Source organism: Morus notabilis, unplaced genomic scaffold (assembly GCF_000414095.1).
Source record: "Morus notabilis unplaced genomic scaffold, ASM41409v2 Scaffold689, whole genome shotgun sequence".
In the NCBI taxonomy this organism is placed as follows: domain Eukaryota; kingdom Viridiplantae; phylum Streptophyta; class Magnoliopsida; order Rosales; family Moraceae; genus Morus; species Morus notabilis.
The window spans coordinates 403886-419435 of NW_010358342.1; the positions used below are offsets into that span (position 1 = coordinate 403886).

At 34.3% G+C, this 15550-nt stretch overlaps 2 protein-coding genes across 2 annotated transcripts; both read right to left on the bottom strand.

Annotated features, from left to right (window-relative positions):
• Nucleotides 1–1012: 1012 nt before the first annotated feature.
• Nucleotides 1013–5029, bottom strand: LOC21400476 (5-methylthioadenosine/S-adenosylhomocysteine deaminase). Its single transcript, XM_010092373.2, has 10 exons — nt 4815–5029; nt 4565–4737; nt 4066–4224; nt 3809–3958; nt 3303–3446; nt 2534–2690; nt 1914–2086; nt 1609–1664; nt 1336–1438; nt 1013–1143 (listed from the first exon to the last, which is right to left on the bottom strand). Exons 1-10 carry the CDS (start codon nt 4963–4965, stop codon nt 1054–1056), a joined length of 1356 nt encoding a protein of 451 aa, XP_010090675.2. The 5' UTR covers nt 4966–5029; the 3' UTR covers nt 1013–1053.
• Nucleotides 5030–11422: 6393 nt separating this feature from the next.
• LOC21400477 (auxin-responsive protein SAUR36) lies at nt 11423–12840 on the bottom strand. Its single transcript, XM_010092374.2, has one exon. The coding sequence runs from the start codon at nt 12297–12299 to the stop codon at nt 11760–11762; it is 540 nt and encodes a 179-aa protein (XP_010090676.1). The 5' UTR covers nt 12300–12840; the 3' UTR covers nt 11423–11759.
• Between the last annotated feature and the right edge of the window lie 2710 nt (nt 12841–15550).

Genomic DNA, 15550 nt, shown 5'->3' on the forward strand with positions numbered 1-15550 from the left:
ACAGGAATCGCGATGGGAATCTCTCAACCGGAATCTCGCCAGGAGCAAAGGCGGCGCTCCGACTCCCACTCCGACGTCGTTATCTGGTTTGTGAACGGTCTTCTTCTCCAGCGACGGCGTTCTTCTTGCTCGCGAACGGTTGTGGCGATCTTGAACGACGGCTGAACGAGAAGATCGCGAGGAGATCCCGACGTGGATCGCGAGGAGATCCGGACAGAGATCGCGACGACAGCTCCAGATTGCGACCGGCATCCCAACGGCGGCATCGCTTGGCCGGAATCGCGAACAGAAATCATGATCTCAACCAGAATTACGAAGAGATAGAGATAGAGAGACGTCGCCGGAGATTCCCTCGCGCGGTGGCTATCGTCAGTCGTCGGAAGCCGCCGCCGTCACTAATCGTGGCTGCAGAGAGAGAGTGTTTGGGAAAGTAATCTGAGAGATAACCAGGGAAAGAAAAGAAAAAATCCTACTGGGTAAAATTGAAAATGAATAAATTTTTAAAAATGAATAAGAGAGAAAAAAAAATATGTTATTTACTTCAAAAAGATAGGTGAAAAATGTATTTAGTGTATTTTCCCTTTAAACTAAACAAATAGGTCTTATCTTATCTCTCGATGTGTAATCATATGTAAGGAGAATCAGATAAAATTTCCATAATTTTGAGCAAAGTAAGGTGAGATATGTAAAGCTTATTTAAAATATATAAATAAACTAATCCCAGGACTCGATGTATAATGTCAGTGAGCTTCAATATCGTTCGAAATAGTGTTTTTTTCCCACATTTCTTTGTCATGGCAGAATAAACCTCAATTATCCTTCTTCGTACATGTACCTCATCACATTATTCACATACTTTCTCCATCTGTTTAATGTATAGATGACACTGAACATAATTGCTTGAATACAATAAGGAACACTTTTCAATTTACACACACACACACACACATATATATATATATATGTGTATATATATATATGTGTATATATATATATATATAACTCAACCCTTTTCACTTTTCATGAAGAAAAGCAAACAAACGACACAAAGCATCAGAGTATATTCATTCTGTTTGGAATTTTGATTCCGGCCCTCTTCAGAAGATCCATGGAAGCTTGCTTTGCCAGCGAAACAATTTCTTCCTGTTCAATTACATTTTTAGCATCCGTAAGTAAACCATAAATGGAACTCCTAGCATAAGAACATAAAAAATACTATATTGCTATTACGTAACATCTCAAGAACTGAACAATTTTAATAATTGAGGATCATTAACAACTGAAATTAGCCTATTTGCATCAAATTGGTGCCGAGGAAATGGTCATCAAAAGTACCTCATTCACATTTAATATCTTCTTATCCTTCATAATCCACTTCCCATTGCACATTACAGAGACCACATTTTCAGTTCGCATGCAATACACAAGGCTGGAAATGCTGCATGTTATCGAAGGAAAACATTAATCTACTAGAATGAAGGACGTTATAACAATCTTCTTATATTTCAAATGTCAGCCATGTATACATGAATCATATAATGTAATGTTAATTGCCCTTGAATAACTAGAAAATGGATTGCATCCACAGTTTTAAAGAACGGTTATTACCAGTCATGAACAGGAACCATGGACCAAATTGAAGGATTTATTACAACCAAGTCAGCCTACAAAATTAGGCAAGAGAAACATTTGTCAGCTTTTAGTAATATATACATATACATATATATATATATATTATTTGTACGACACATAAACATCAAAGGGGAAGTAACAAAGAGCCCGAAAATAGAAGCCCTCCATATTCGTTTAGCAGTTCTGCATGTTCCAACTTTTGCTTCAAATAAATTAGCAAGTGTGATTTTTTATTTTTATTTTTAAATGAAATATAACTTTGTCCAGGCCAGAAGTCCAACCTTTTTTCCAACCTCAAGTGAACCGATTTCATCATCCCAAAGTACAGATTTTGCACCATTAATTGTTGCCATTTTGAGAACCGTTTCAGCCAGGAGAACGGTAGGATCGGTAGTCCCCTTTGCAAATACTTCCCTTCCTTTATTAATCAAAGAAGCCAGGTACATCTCATCTACTGCAAGGAAGTAAATGCGTGCACGAAGGAAAAGCCATCACTCTTCCATGGATCATTTTGAACCATCAAGAAAATATTTTGATACAAGAAGTTTACATTTCTGACCATATAACTATGCTGTATGGTAACAAAAACCTATTACTGTAGCCAAAATTGGTAGGAAAGCTTAGTTGAGCAGTGAGTTGCCTATAGTTAGTTTTTTCAACTACCTCCATCTAACCTGCTTATTTACTCTCCCCATATTAAAAAAAAAAAAAGTGCATGGCTGATTATCTTGGAATCTAAAGATAAAATTTTGACATGAAATCAGTGGAAGGAAAGATGTAGAAAGAAATGATAGAAAGATAACTCCTGAAAAATATTCGTGTACTGGTTACTCTAGTAAGTACCATTAAACACGGAGTATTTACAAAAGTAAAAATATTAGGGTTCAGAATATTTACGAACCAATGCTCATTCTGTTGTTTGATGGTGCTCCATCTGTTCCCAGAGAGACACATATGCCAGCATCAAGCATCTCACGAATAGGTGCAAATCCAAGCATTCGCATTGCAGAAGCGGGACAATGAGATACTTTAACTCCAGCCCTCGATAGAGAATCAATCTGAAGAAGACCCAGAAAAACCAGTTACCAATAATGACACCATTTGAAAATCATTCGACAAATGTTAATAGTTATTTAAAAAGAAATGATCCAATAGTGTCCGACCAGAGAAATTTCTAACCATAAAATATGAGTGAGACAATTAACAGCAGAAGGAATGTGATATATACCGCAGAAAGCAACATTTTTAAGTTCGTGCTTAACATTTGCTTTGCCAAGCTTGTCCGCACCAACTCATGACAATACAATTTCAACTTGATATTGAACATGACGAATTTATTATTAAAAAGTGTAAAGTTCAGTTTCAACGACCTAAAGTTACAAAAAGACTATCAGAAGAAATAAATGGACACAATTGATGAAATTGTAATGACACACTGAGAACCAAAATTACTAAAAGTACTTGCTGATTTAAATTTAATCAAAACCAGAAGTCCTCACCAGCATCACTTCCGACTCACCAGTTATATATTATGAAACTACTGTGTTTGCAAATGGTACAAGCAAGAAAGCCTACGTGATTTTTTTTTTTTTTGGGGCAAGCTAGAATGCCTACATGAGTTTATTATAATTTCTTCACTTCCAAAACAAAAATTAAAAGCAGCAACTAACCTCCGCGTCGCTGACCCAAACTGTGTGGGCGGCTAGCAAATTATTTTGCAGAAACTTTATCTTCTCCAAATATGTAACTGTTCCAAGATCAGCTTTTCGTCTCTCAACCACATGTTGGTTCTCATAAGGTATCTCTGCAACATGCTAAACAGTGAAAAAGGATCAACTTGATCCATGTCAAACATCAGGAATCGATTCCTCCCCATCAGATTCGTCCTGTTTATGTGTCATAAGATCCAGGTTTTTATGTCCAAATTGACAAAACTTCAAAAATTTACTAAGACGAAAAGAAAAAAAGACAAGAAGGTTAGATCCCAATACTTAATCCAGAAATCCAAGAACAAGGATTTTTGTGGACAACATTTTTCTAATGAGACAAAGAAACTGAAATTCATCACATTGATCTAATAACTAAAAGATAACAATCCTTAGAAGCCATAAACAGGTATTTCTAATGCATAATCCAAAGAGAAAACGAACACACACACACACACAGAGATGAATACCATGTGGATTCCAGTTTTCAGTTCTCTTGCAATGTCTCTTGTTTCGAGTAGTAAACGATCAGTCGAATTCATAATTTGCCTAATTCCAAACCATACTCTAATGCGTCCATCCGCTGTGTTGTGGTGCTTCGTGTATAGCTCTTTCTGAGACTGTGACACCCAAACATGGATTATAAAATGAGCAAAGATCAACAGGATTCAAAGAGAGAGACTAAAACCACAAACGATAAATTCAACAAAAACATTCAATGCTGAACCTGAATACAGTCGTCAGTAGTTCGAAGCGCCCATGACAGAGGCAAACCATCGCCGGCATCCATCGTCGACTGTGTTAAACAGGCACGCAGGCCGAGTAACTCCACGGCCCTGGCCATTTCAGGCACATGTTGGCCACCAGCTTCAGCAAAGCAAGTAACCTGATATTCCACATTTTCACGAGCACCTTCATCAGAAGTCCAAGATGACCACACCAAAAAGACATACAGTCCAAAATGCATTTCCAAGAGAGACAATTCGGAAAGCTTTTCACAAACACCTGGTGTTCATGAGAAGTCCAAAGTTACATTGCAAATTGACAATTTGAAAGGCTTTTCACTTCATAAACACTTGGTGTTCATCATAGCTCCAAAATTGCATCACAAGAGACTATTTTTCAAAGCTTTGCACGAACACCTGGTCTGGTGTTCATCAGTAAGTCCAAAATCACATCGAAAAGAGACGATTTGAAAAGCTCAAATACAAATTGAAGATACATACGCCGGAGCGGATTAGCTCGATGCAGCAGAGCAAAGTGGAAATGTAGGAATCTTCTTCCGTCATGTTCGATTCGTAAGGCCAAATCCGACCGTGCAACCACGTCATCAGATCAACATCGTCGGCTATCCCTCTCGCCAGATGCTGAGAGGTGTGCACGTGCGTGTTCACCAGTCCTAATCACCAAACGCAAATCTAATCTGTTTGGCTGCTCGGAAAATCGAGCCAAGAGAGAAAGAAAACACAGAGATACCTGGGAGTAAGATGTGGCCGCTGAGATCGAAAATCTGGTGAGCGAGAAAGGAGAAGCGGTGAAGAATGGAAGAAGATTGCCCGATGGCAGTGATTGTGTCGTTTTCGATGACGATGCCACCGTCGGCAAAGACTCGGCTATCGGAATCCATGGTGACGACGGTTGCATTGTGGAGTACCACCACCGTGTTCTTGGTCGTCGCCGCCGCCGCCGCCGCCGCCGCCGCCGCCGCCGCTGCTTCCATTTTTGCTTTGGTCTACCTCGGATGGTGCGATGGTGGTGTTTGACTCCTATAAGAGTGACAGAGTAAGCAACTAAAGAACGGCTGAAGATCATCTTCTCCTACTTTTCTTTTTTACTTTTTTTCTTTTATTTTATTTTTGTTGTTGATTTTAGCTTTGTTTGCCCATATTTGTCGTTTTTAATGTTCTTGTCGTCTAAGATTATGGTGTCGTTTGCACTTTTATGCCCTTTTCTTGATGTCGTTTTTAAGATTTTGTGGTCTTTTCTTTTGTTTTAATCTATTTGGTGTCGCTTTCAACCCTGTCATCGTTTTCTCGCCGATGTCCTTTTCAAGGTTTGTCGTTGCATTCTTTTTTTTTTTTTTTTTCCGTGTCTTCCGGTGATTGTTGTTTTATACATGTGGTGTCGTTTTGAACCTTGTTAATTCTCTAGCCCTTTTTAGAATGCATCGTTGCTTTCTTTTTGCTCCAAATTTTTTTTTTTCCTTTTTCCATTTTTTCTTTGTCTTCCTGTTATTGTTGTTTTCAACTCTTTTGTCGTTTTCTTTTTTGTGTGTTATTTCTATCGTGTCGTTTTCATCTTTGTTGTCGTCTTTCCTTATAACTTTACCCTCGTTTCTAATTTTCGTACTTTGGTCTATTTGGTATTGTTTTAACTTTAATGCAGTTTTCTATTTGATGTCTATTTCTATTAAGTCGTCGTTTTCAGGTTAATGTTGTGTTTACTGTGCATGTCGTTCTACCATTGTCATTTGTGGGGATGCTTTTGTTGCCGTTTTTATTTTATGCTGCTCTTTACAGCGGATGTCTTTCCCGCATTTTTGTCATTTTATATTTGATTGGGTCCTATTTTTTATTTTTAGTTTTTGATGTATTTGATGTCGCTTTCTTTGTTGTAGCTTTCTTGTAGATGTCTTTTTAGTAGTGAATGTCGTTTTCTCATTTGTTGTCAGTTTCTTTTTCTGAATTTGTTGTCTTTTCGTGTACTGTCGTTTAATATTTTTGGTGTCATTCCCTCTTTGTTGTCGTTTTCTTATTTAATGTCGTTTTGTTTTGTGTGTCCTTTCCCTGTTTGTTGTTTTTTTTAATCCCGATTATCGTTTTTTTATTATTTTTTGATTTTATACAAAATTGTCGTTTTTTCGGTCTTATGTCGTTTCATGTTCGTCGTGGTTTAGCATAGAGATAAATTTGCCGATAGTTCAGATAGTTCACCTAGGGCGCGTTTAAAACTCATTTTAAAATGATTTTATTTTTTATATGAAAATAAAAATGAAAACGTTTTCAATCTCAGACATAAATTGTTTTTAAAAATGCGTTTGGTAATTTTATAAAGAGATTTTCTTCAGTATAAAAAAACTCATTAATGTCTCTTTCTCTCTCTCTGCTCGAGAGAGAAGAAAATGAAAATAAAAAATGAAAAATGACTAAAGATCATTTTTCATTTCTCTCTCATTTTACACTAAACTAAAAAATTGTTTTCATTTCCGTTTTTTATTTTTATTGCGTCAAACGTCATTTTAGAAACATTTTCATTTTTTTCTTGAAAAACGTGAAAAATAAAAACATGATCAATTCCAAACAGAGCCATAGGCTCATTGGATCACTAGGTGAAGAGGGACTGACCTCTAGGTGGGATTTTATACTCCGACGGTCTCGGGTTTTCACATTTCATTTCCCTTTTTTGTTAATTTTTTAATCTATTTATTGGGCATTGTGTTCCTAATTTATATTATCTTCTATTATTTTTAAAAAATTTACGGTGGAACAAGTTATTTTACTCTATCAGTGGAGTAAGTGTTTTTAACTGTTAGCTTAGTTTTTTAATGGTCATATTTGTGCATGTTTATATTAGAAGTTTACAGTGCGTAAGAATTACTCCTGGTGCAAATTTACCGTTAAAAAATTAATTCAACGGTAAAAATTCATACCCTATCAGTGGAGTAAAATAATCCACTTCATCATAAAGACTACCTTTATTTCCCCAGTGAAATTATAAGGTAATTTGCTTTCTTCCGTACTGTTTTTAGGGAGTAAACAGTAGAGCAACATATTCTTTTCATTTTTTACCAATCTTTTTCGTTATTCTTTTCATTTTCTACCAATCGTTTTCATCAATATTTACCAGTTGTATGGTTAGTAAAATAAATTTATGTCAATTAATGAGAATTAATTCTTATCACATCATATCACATAATTACATTTATATTTTTAATAGTAAATATACATTATAAATATAATAATTGAAAACCCGTCTATATATAGACCCACAATTTGATGCTCAAGTTTCACTTAAAAAATAATGGCAGGTGGAGCAGTATTTTTGAAAATGGCGCACCTGATGGAAAGAAAACTAGGTAGTGGAAATAGACTTTTTCACGGATTGCACAAAGGCTAATAAGCTTTCTCACACACCTTTCATTTTGTCTCGTTTTGATAGGACTATTTTTTTTTTTTTTTTTTTCCCCCTATCCTAAGTGGGGAAATTTACTTTGAAGAGGTGAAATGAAAGGAACTTAAGAAAACATAATATCAATCTTCAAGAGTCAATGTTTTTTCTTTTTCTTTGTGCTTAGTGTTCCATATTTACAGACAATGTTATTACTGATCCATTGAATTAAACGAATTTTCAGAAAGATATATGTGCAGTCATAATCATAAGTAACTTTCCAATGTTGAAAAGGATGTGTTATAAACACTATATATCAGCTGCAAAGTTCAAAGCACCAAGACTGAAATTTCTTATACTTAATCATAACAATTAATTGCTACGTTAATTCTACGCAAAGCTGGGTCATATCAAATCTTATTATTTTTCTTCAATGTTAGCTGTAAACATTCACAGCACTAAGCGTATTTATGTCATTAGTAAAGTAAATTCCACGCGAGATTTATGTTAACACCTATTGATAATCTAATAAGACAAATAAATAGACAGATTAATGCATATCCTTTATATATATATATATATATTTATCTTCTTCGTATATCAACGAGAATAACAACATTGATTATATATATTAACTATTATATATATGTATTAAATATTTGTATTTGAATTTATACACATTTATATATATATATGGGCTTTAATGAGCAACAATTATGAGTCACCTTCGATTACATTCATGTGTTAATATAATAACCACAGTTTGGTTTTGAGTGTAGATAATTTTTTGATGGAAAGCATCTTTTCCCCTAATGTCCCTTAATCAGTAAATAATATAAGTTGTAATTATAGCTTAAACAACAAACGATTATATCACCAATTAAAACAAAAACTAAAAACGATTAGATGCTACTGTAAGCAGTTATGACATAGTAGGAATTACTAGGAAAGTTGCTGCCATCCAATTTTATCCATCTTGCTAAAGATTAATTGAGTAGATGGACTTAGAGAGTTTCTTTACATATATATATATATATATATACACGCACTCACACTACATATATATCACAATAAACGTACATAATATATATTTGGTAAACAAAGTTTAATCCTCTTCCTTACTTATGCATCATTCAACGCAGACTACGTAATTTTACCGACTCATCATTAATATTTATATTACAAAAATCAATAATTGCATTTACTATTATTGTTCTTTGTTCATGTATTAGCCAAGACTAGGAACATCAATTTCCTTCCCAAAACATCCAAATGATAGAACAAGTGTGTGTTATAATATATGTTGCGGGTAAGAGTGATTCATTTAGATGTGACTCATTGGAAATTTGTTCCAGCCATTTCCACTTGCATTTCCTACTTTCTAAATTTTATGTACTTGATTAATTATGAACGTATAATGTTCATCCCTTGCGTTAAAGTTCCAATTAAAATCATTAGATAAAGAGAAATGTTAGCATCACTTTATGTCATTCTCGTTGTCACTTTTTGCATTCTATGTGAACTTCACTAACACAATATGTTATTATTTAAATAGAAAATAAGACAGTGAAATTGACATGTCAAACAGTAAACGTAAAGAGTCATGACAAATGGAGTGCCAAAAAGAGTGATGCTAACATTTTCTTAAATAAAATATCTTAATTAAATGAGCCGTCACGTCCTTCTAGCTAGCTACAACTCTGTTGTTAATTAATTACTTGCAAACCATGTTAACTACTTATTTGTCCTATAATAAAAAAAGATTTAGCTTTATTGTACTTTAAATTATATTAACTACCTCTATTTCCATACATGCTTGTTATGTCAATGGTTATCAGGAAGCAGAGCGGTTTAAGATAAAACATAAAAAATTCAAGTCTAAATATTATAATCACACCAAAAAAAAAAAATATAATTATAATTTATGCATACATATAATACACATTTTTGTATGTATGTGTACAAAAAAAATCGTGTAACTTGTACAAAGTCTAGCGCCGGTTCAACCTCTCGGTTTGCTGCTATGATCTGATATGAGTTAATTACTATTAATTTATTTATTTCTGAAGTCAGCTCATGATCGAATGAGTACTTATATATATATATAAACAAAACAAAAATGATGTCAAACCTTTGATCATGATTCATAAATGGCATGCGTACCTGCCAGGTATGGTGACATGGGAATACACATAATATATATATATATATATATATATTTATATATAGTTACATATAAATGTATAGCTACAAGGTTGGTATGAGTATGACTTAAGCAAGGAGTCCATTGCTTTTATTGCCAATTAAAAACTAGGAGAATATTTGTTGACAACGCCCATATTATAATACTTAATTATGATCGTCACGTATTATAGAAAAATACTTAATCAATGTGGAATGAGTCTCGCAATGCATTTCGAGTTTTTCAACGAATTGTTAATCATTAATTAAATATTAAACAGATAACAACGCAAAATTAAGAAGAAGAAATGCCTAAGAAAGTGTTTATTTTTCCTTAGCTATTTTTTTTTCTCCCTTTTTCTTCTCATGCATTTCCCGTGCATTTTTTGCCACAAAAAAAAAGTATCCCATGTAATTTGTAATTCACTGTTTCTTGAAAATTGCAGGAGAATTACCTATCGAAAATGGGCCCCACCCACTTGCACAAAGAGATGGACTAATAAGGATGAGCTTTTTTTTTTTTTTTTTTTTTTTTGTTGTTGATAAAAATAAGGACCAGCTTTCATCTTTCTAAGAAACTCCTCAAACGACGGCCATTACGATGGTAGGTGGTAGCAACAGCCGCCAAGAACCTTGTCGTTTATGCATGTATACTATATGCGCGCGTGTGTGTGTATAATATATGCAATAATCCAAGGTTCTCAACCCTATTATCCTAATCCAAGGTTTACATTATGTGTGATCAAAAGCCAACTAATTAGACCATATTTGTTATAAATATTTCATTAATTTGAATATTACTGATTAATGAAAACGTGTCTACTAGAAAAGAATCTCAATTTACACTGTAATCATCCGTACTTTTATCTTCTTATCTACCTCAACAGAATAATAAAGCGATTGGTAACACAGACAACATGGAAAAAGATTATACAAGATACTTTGGCTGTGTTTGGAGTTATTTTTGTTTTTGTTTTTCATATTTTTTGAGAAAGAAAAAATGAACATGGGAGAGAAACGACGTTTGACACAATTAAAGACAAAACGGAAATGAAAATGATTTTTTGGCTTAGTGTAAAATGGGAGAGAAATTAGTCATTTTTCATTTTTTATTTCCGTTTTCTCATCTCTCAAGCAGAGAGAGATACATTAATTGATTTTTTTATACTGAAAATAATCTCTTGATAAAATTACAAAACACATTTTAAAAAATGAATTCTTTCTAAGATTGAAAACATTTTCATTTCCATTTTCATACAAAAAATAAAATCATTTTAAAACGAGTTTCAAACGCGCTCTTTGTTTTCTCTTAAAAAGCAACTACTTTTGCTTCGATATATAGCTTTAATTCATTTGTTTTGTCTTTTTAGCAACGAAAAAAAAAAATCATTTGTTTTATGATATAGACGTTATCTTTGCTAAAAATTCAAACTTGGGAATTTAATCAAAACCGTCTCCACCCCAAAAGCCAAGCCTTATACGCTTTATATCTCATCTGCTTGAAAAATCATATAATGATACATGCATGACTCAATATTAAACCTTATCAAAACCTGCCTCTATTTTTTTCTTAATTAATATCAATTTTGGTGAAGTAACTATTCAGACATAATATTTATCTATGTTGATGATATATAACAACTTTGCATGATTAGTTGAGCATAAGAAAGAATAATTAATCAACATCAAGAACCACTAATTACCCGTCAAATTAAGGCCTTTAATAATACATGTGTACAGCACACCAAACAACAAAAAAGTACACGTCATGGCTAAGACTAAACTATAGCAAAAGTATATATAAAGAGGTGAATTGATTGACGCAGTCAAAAATTCTCATCATAACAAACAAACAGGGAATTATATGTATACTCCATACATATCAGAGAGTATATTATACAAAATCTAAGATATATTTGCATAACTAGATCTTGTATTTTTACTCATAGAGTTTTCCTTTCCCCCTTGTACACACATGACATTAATTCTAAGATCTAATTAGGGAACTTAAATTCAACATAATTGAAAACATACGTACCAAACGTACACATATATGGCAAAGACTTATTAACTATAAGACAAAAAAAAAAAAAAAAAAAAGAAGGGAAAAGGAGCATAGGAATACACACACAATTAGAACTGATTAATGGCCACCATGCGAGAGGGGCTTAGAAGGTGATAAGAGCCATGGCGCTTAGGAAAGCCGCAATATCCCGGATGAATCTTATCGGCGCCGCCATCGTCGTTGTCCATCTCCATCAACACTTTGTAGAAGATATCAACGTTGCATGGAAGCATAAGAGGGCCTTGAGTATCATAACCGAACTCCGATTCAGCTTCCTCCAACAGCATCTTGAACAGCGGGTGGTTCAGGTATTGGGTTTTCACCACGAACCTCTGCCTCTGAGGTCCCACATAGACCGAGAAGCAGCCCTCGGGCGCGACTCTCCCTTTCTTGCTCTCGCGCTCGCGCTTCTCTTCTTCATGAGTTGCGGCGGCGTTGATCATCCGTGGCCATGATTTGCTCTTCTTTGTCATGCCATGCCCTATGGACCGCCCCGCCGGTGAAGTGCTTTTGAGGCCGCGGCCTATGGACTTGCATCGCTGCCATGTTTTGTTGATCAAATTGCCTTTCTTTGGCTGTTTTTCCTTCATGGGCATGATCATTTCCATTTGTTTTCTTTCCTTTTGTTTTCACTTTCTTCTAAGTAACTAAATATACAAACAAACAAGGCTAACTCCTAAATTTGTACAAAGATATTGATAATAACAAGAAATTAAAAAAGAAGGTGCTATATATAATTGAAGTTGGGCTCAAAATATCAGCCACAAACAACACAACCTTCCATGATCGATCGTATGAACAAATCAACGAATTGCTCTTTGCAAGTTAAAGCTCGAAAATCACGGTTTGTGTGTCAACCCCTATCATAAGCAAGATAAAACATAACCTTAACTCTTGGTCTCATTGTGTTACTCATACCTCCTTAGACCGACGAACAAAAAAGACCATGCAACATAATCTTAATAACTTTTTAAAAAAAGCCAAGAATTAATATTCAGAAAGAAATAAAAATATATAGGTTATAAGTAAAGCCAAAGGATGAGTACTCAAGAGCCACAGAATTTAAGAACTGCATAAATAAAAGGGATAAAAAGGGGAGAGGAATCGGAAGAAAACCCTCACGAGATAATACTCTCTCTCTCTCTCTCTCTTGCCTCTTTTTTGGGGCAATCTAAGCATGGAGGAGGTTATACACAGCTAGCATAATATATAAAACCCAATGGAGACTTTTTTTTTTTGTCCCGTTATGAGCCAAAGTTTATTTTTTAAAAGTAAAATACCACTTGTCAACTCTAGAAAGGCACTATTAATTTGCTTTTGTTTCATAGATAGATCTTAATGTTATCTTTTTCAACTCTCATAGAGACGAATATAATAGTGTGGGTACATTAATTGTACATTGCGAAAGTGGACTCGACACGCAGGATTTATTTCCTACCATTTTTCTTTTTGTTGGTTTTTGCACTCAGTTTCTTCTAGTAATTAAAGGACAAACAAATTGTCACAGAGTTTATCTCAACTTCCCTGGTTTTAATTAGTCTTCTTCGTGGACAAATTATTGTGTAGAAGTTCACCAGCTAACGATATAATAAAAAAAGGATAGCTTTCTAGATAATCCTAGTAATTGTATATTTATATTTTATCGTCTTCTTCTTTTAACTAGTTCTTTCTAGTATGCAATTTACAAATAGTTTTCACGCTTTCAGCAAAAAAAAAAAATATATATATATATATATCATGCTTTTTCCAAAGAATTCACGGCTTTTTTTTAATAAATATTTCACGGCCTATATATTCTAGTTGTACTAAATGAAGTGATAATTTTTATTTTCGTAAACACCTGAATCTATAATTTCTGTAAAACAAAAAAAAAAAACATTATTTTTCGTGTTTCAATTAACTAAATTTAGTCTACCATTTTATATTTTTTATTATATATATATATATATATATATATTTACTCTGGGCTTTGGGTGGAGCGAGCTCTGCTGGCTGCCAAGTCAAAGTTGGGCTATAATTTCTGCGCTTCGTGCATGAAGACAGGTTATAATGTAATAAAACCTAATTGGCTGTTGATCGAGAATTCTCCATCCATTATTAAAGTACCAATTTACGACATAAACAAGTGGGTAGGGCGGCTCTAACAGTACTAATCTATGCTTTAACTTATTCATCTTTCAATATATGGTTGATTTTTATTTAAAACCTGATCATGAAACTTGGGTTTTTTCTTTCTCTTTTTTTTTCCCCCCCCATATGGACATAATAAGAAATTAAGCAGAAAATTCGGTCATTTTTGCTGCTCGTTTTTTTATTATAATAAATAGTATTAAAATTAAGAAATATCCACTCGTGCGTTTAGCTATATGTACGTATAATATATGCCTTGAATGTTATGTATAGAGGGTAGTATTTGGGAGAATAAAAGGTTTTTCTAATACCAAGCCATTAATTAGCCAAAAAAAAAAAGACTCGATGCAACAACGAAAGCAGTACGTACTAAAAATTTAATTTCCTTGTGAAATTCGTGAACAAGTTAAGAGGCGTAATGGAGTGCCAAGAAGTCAAAAATTGCCTTCAATTGATTCCCCACATGAGAGTTGAATATGAAAAAAAAAATATTGCATAAACTAAAAGTTAAAAATCAAAAGCCTTAATGTGTTTCTCTCTCTCTCTCTCTCTTTTTCTTTTAGTGTGATCCTGTAAGAGCAAGCCAAATTGTATAAATTAAGGTGTATGTTGGTAGAAACTACAAAGTAGGAAAAAATTTAGGGGTTATAATTTAAGTGTAGTTTTTGAGTTAAATTTGAGTTATAAATTGAGTTGAAGTTAGAACTTGAATAAAGTTGAGTAAAATTGAATAAAGTTGAAACTTAAAAGAAACGTAAACTTAAATAAAGTTAAAACTTAAATTGTATTTTTTTGAATTTTTTGAACAAAAGAACATGCCCTTACTGTTTTCTGATCATCATGGGTCAAAAAAAAAAAGTCATGGAAAAAAAACAAAAAGAAAAATAGTAATAATTGTCAGAGGTATCAATTATTGCTCCTTTTTAATTGACCTTAACGAATTATTTTGGCACGGGAAAAACTCACTTTAGTTGATATGTTCGCCACATTTTTCAACTATGTAGGACAAAATGGTGTAAATAATTAATTGGACGTATTGTTTTTTGTTGTACATATGAATATTGTTGGTGCCGAAATCCGGCACAACATCGCGTGCGGAAGCGCATAGTAATCGGACTCTGTTCTCTACCTTTTCTGGTTGAATTCATAGCATTGTTCGAAACGAATCCCTAGCACTATATTGCTCGAGTACTAACACTATTTGGGATGGGTCCCTAGCACTGTTCTGACCTGTAGCGAAAGAAGAGATGGCTTGAGTGAGGGGACACCGATGTGGTGTCTGTAAATGGCACTTCGACGCTCAAGTCAGTGTTTTGGTCAGGAGCAACAATGAGTGGGCAGAGTTAGGTGTGAAAAAATGTTCGTACCTTTGTGTGCTAATGAACTTGGTATTTATAGAGTATTTTCATATCTAACTCGGAACCCATGGGTGACTTAGGTGTAAAGTTATACCGGTCATATGACATGTGTTGCGCCCATATTGGTGGGGAAGCCCCCATTGGGATTGTGGAGAGAAGGCCACATGCTAGTTAGTTGGATGATTGGGAACTTGTCATTTTCCGCCAGTCGGTGTTGGTTAGTGCTCGAACCACGTGCTCGGTCGGCTTAGATCAAGTGCTCGGCCTGTTCGAGCCAGTGCTCGTCCTGGTCTACCTATTTGGCTAGGTCTGCCTATTCAACATGCCCGACCAGGTAGGTCTGTTCGGCGTGGTCGGCCTGTTCAGATTAG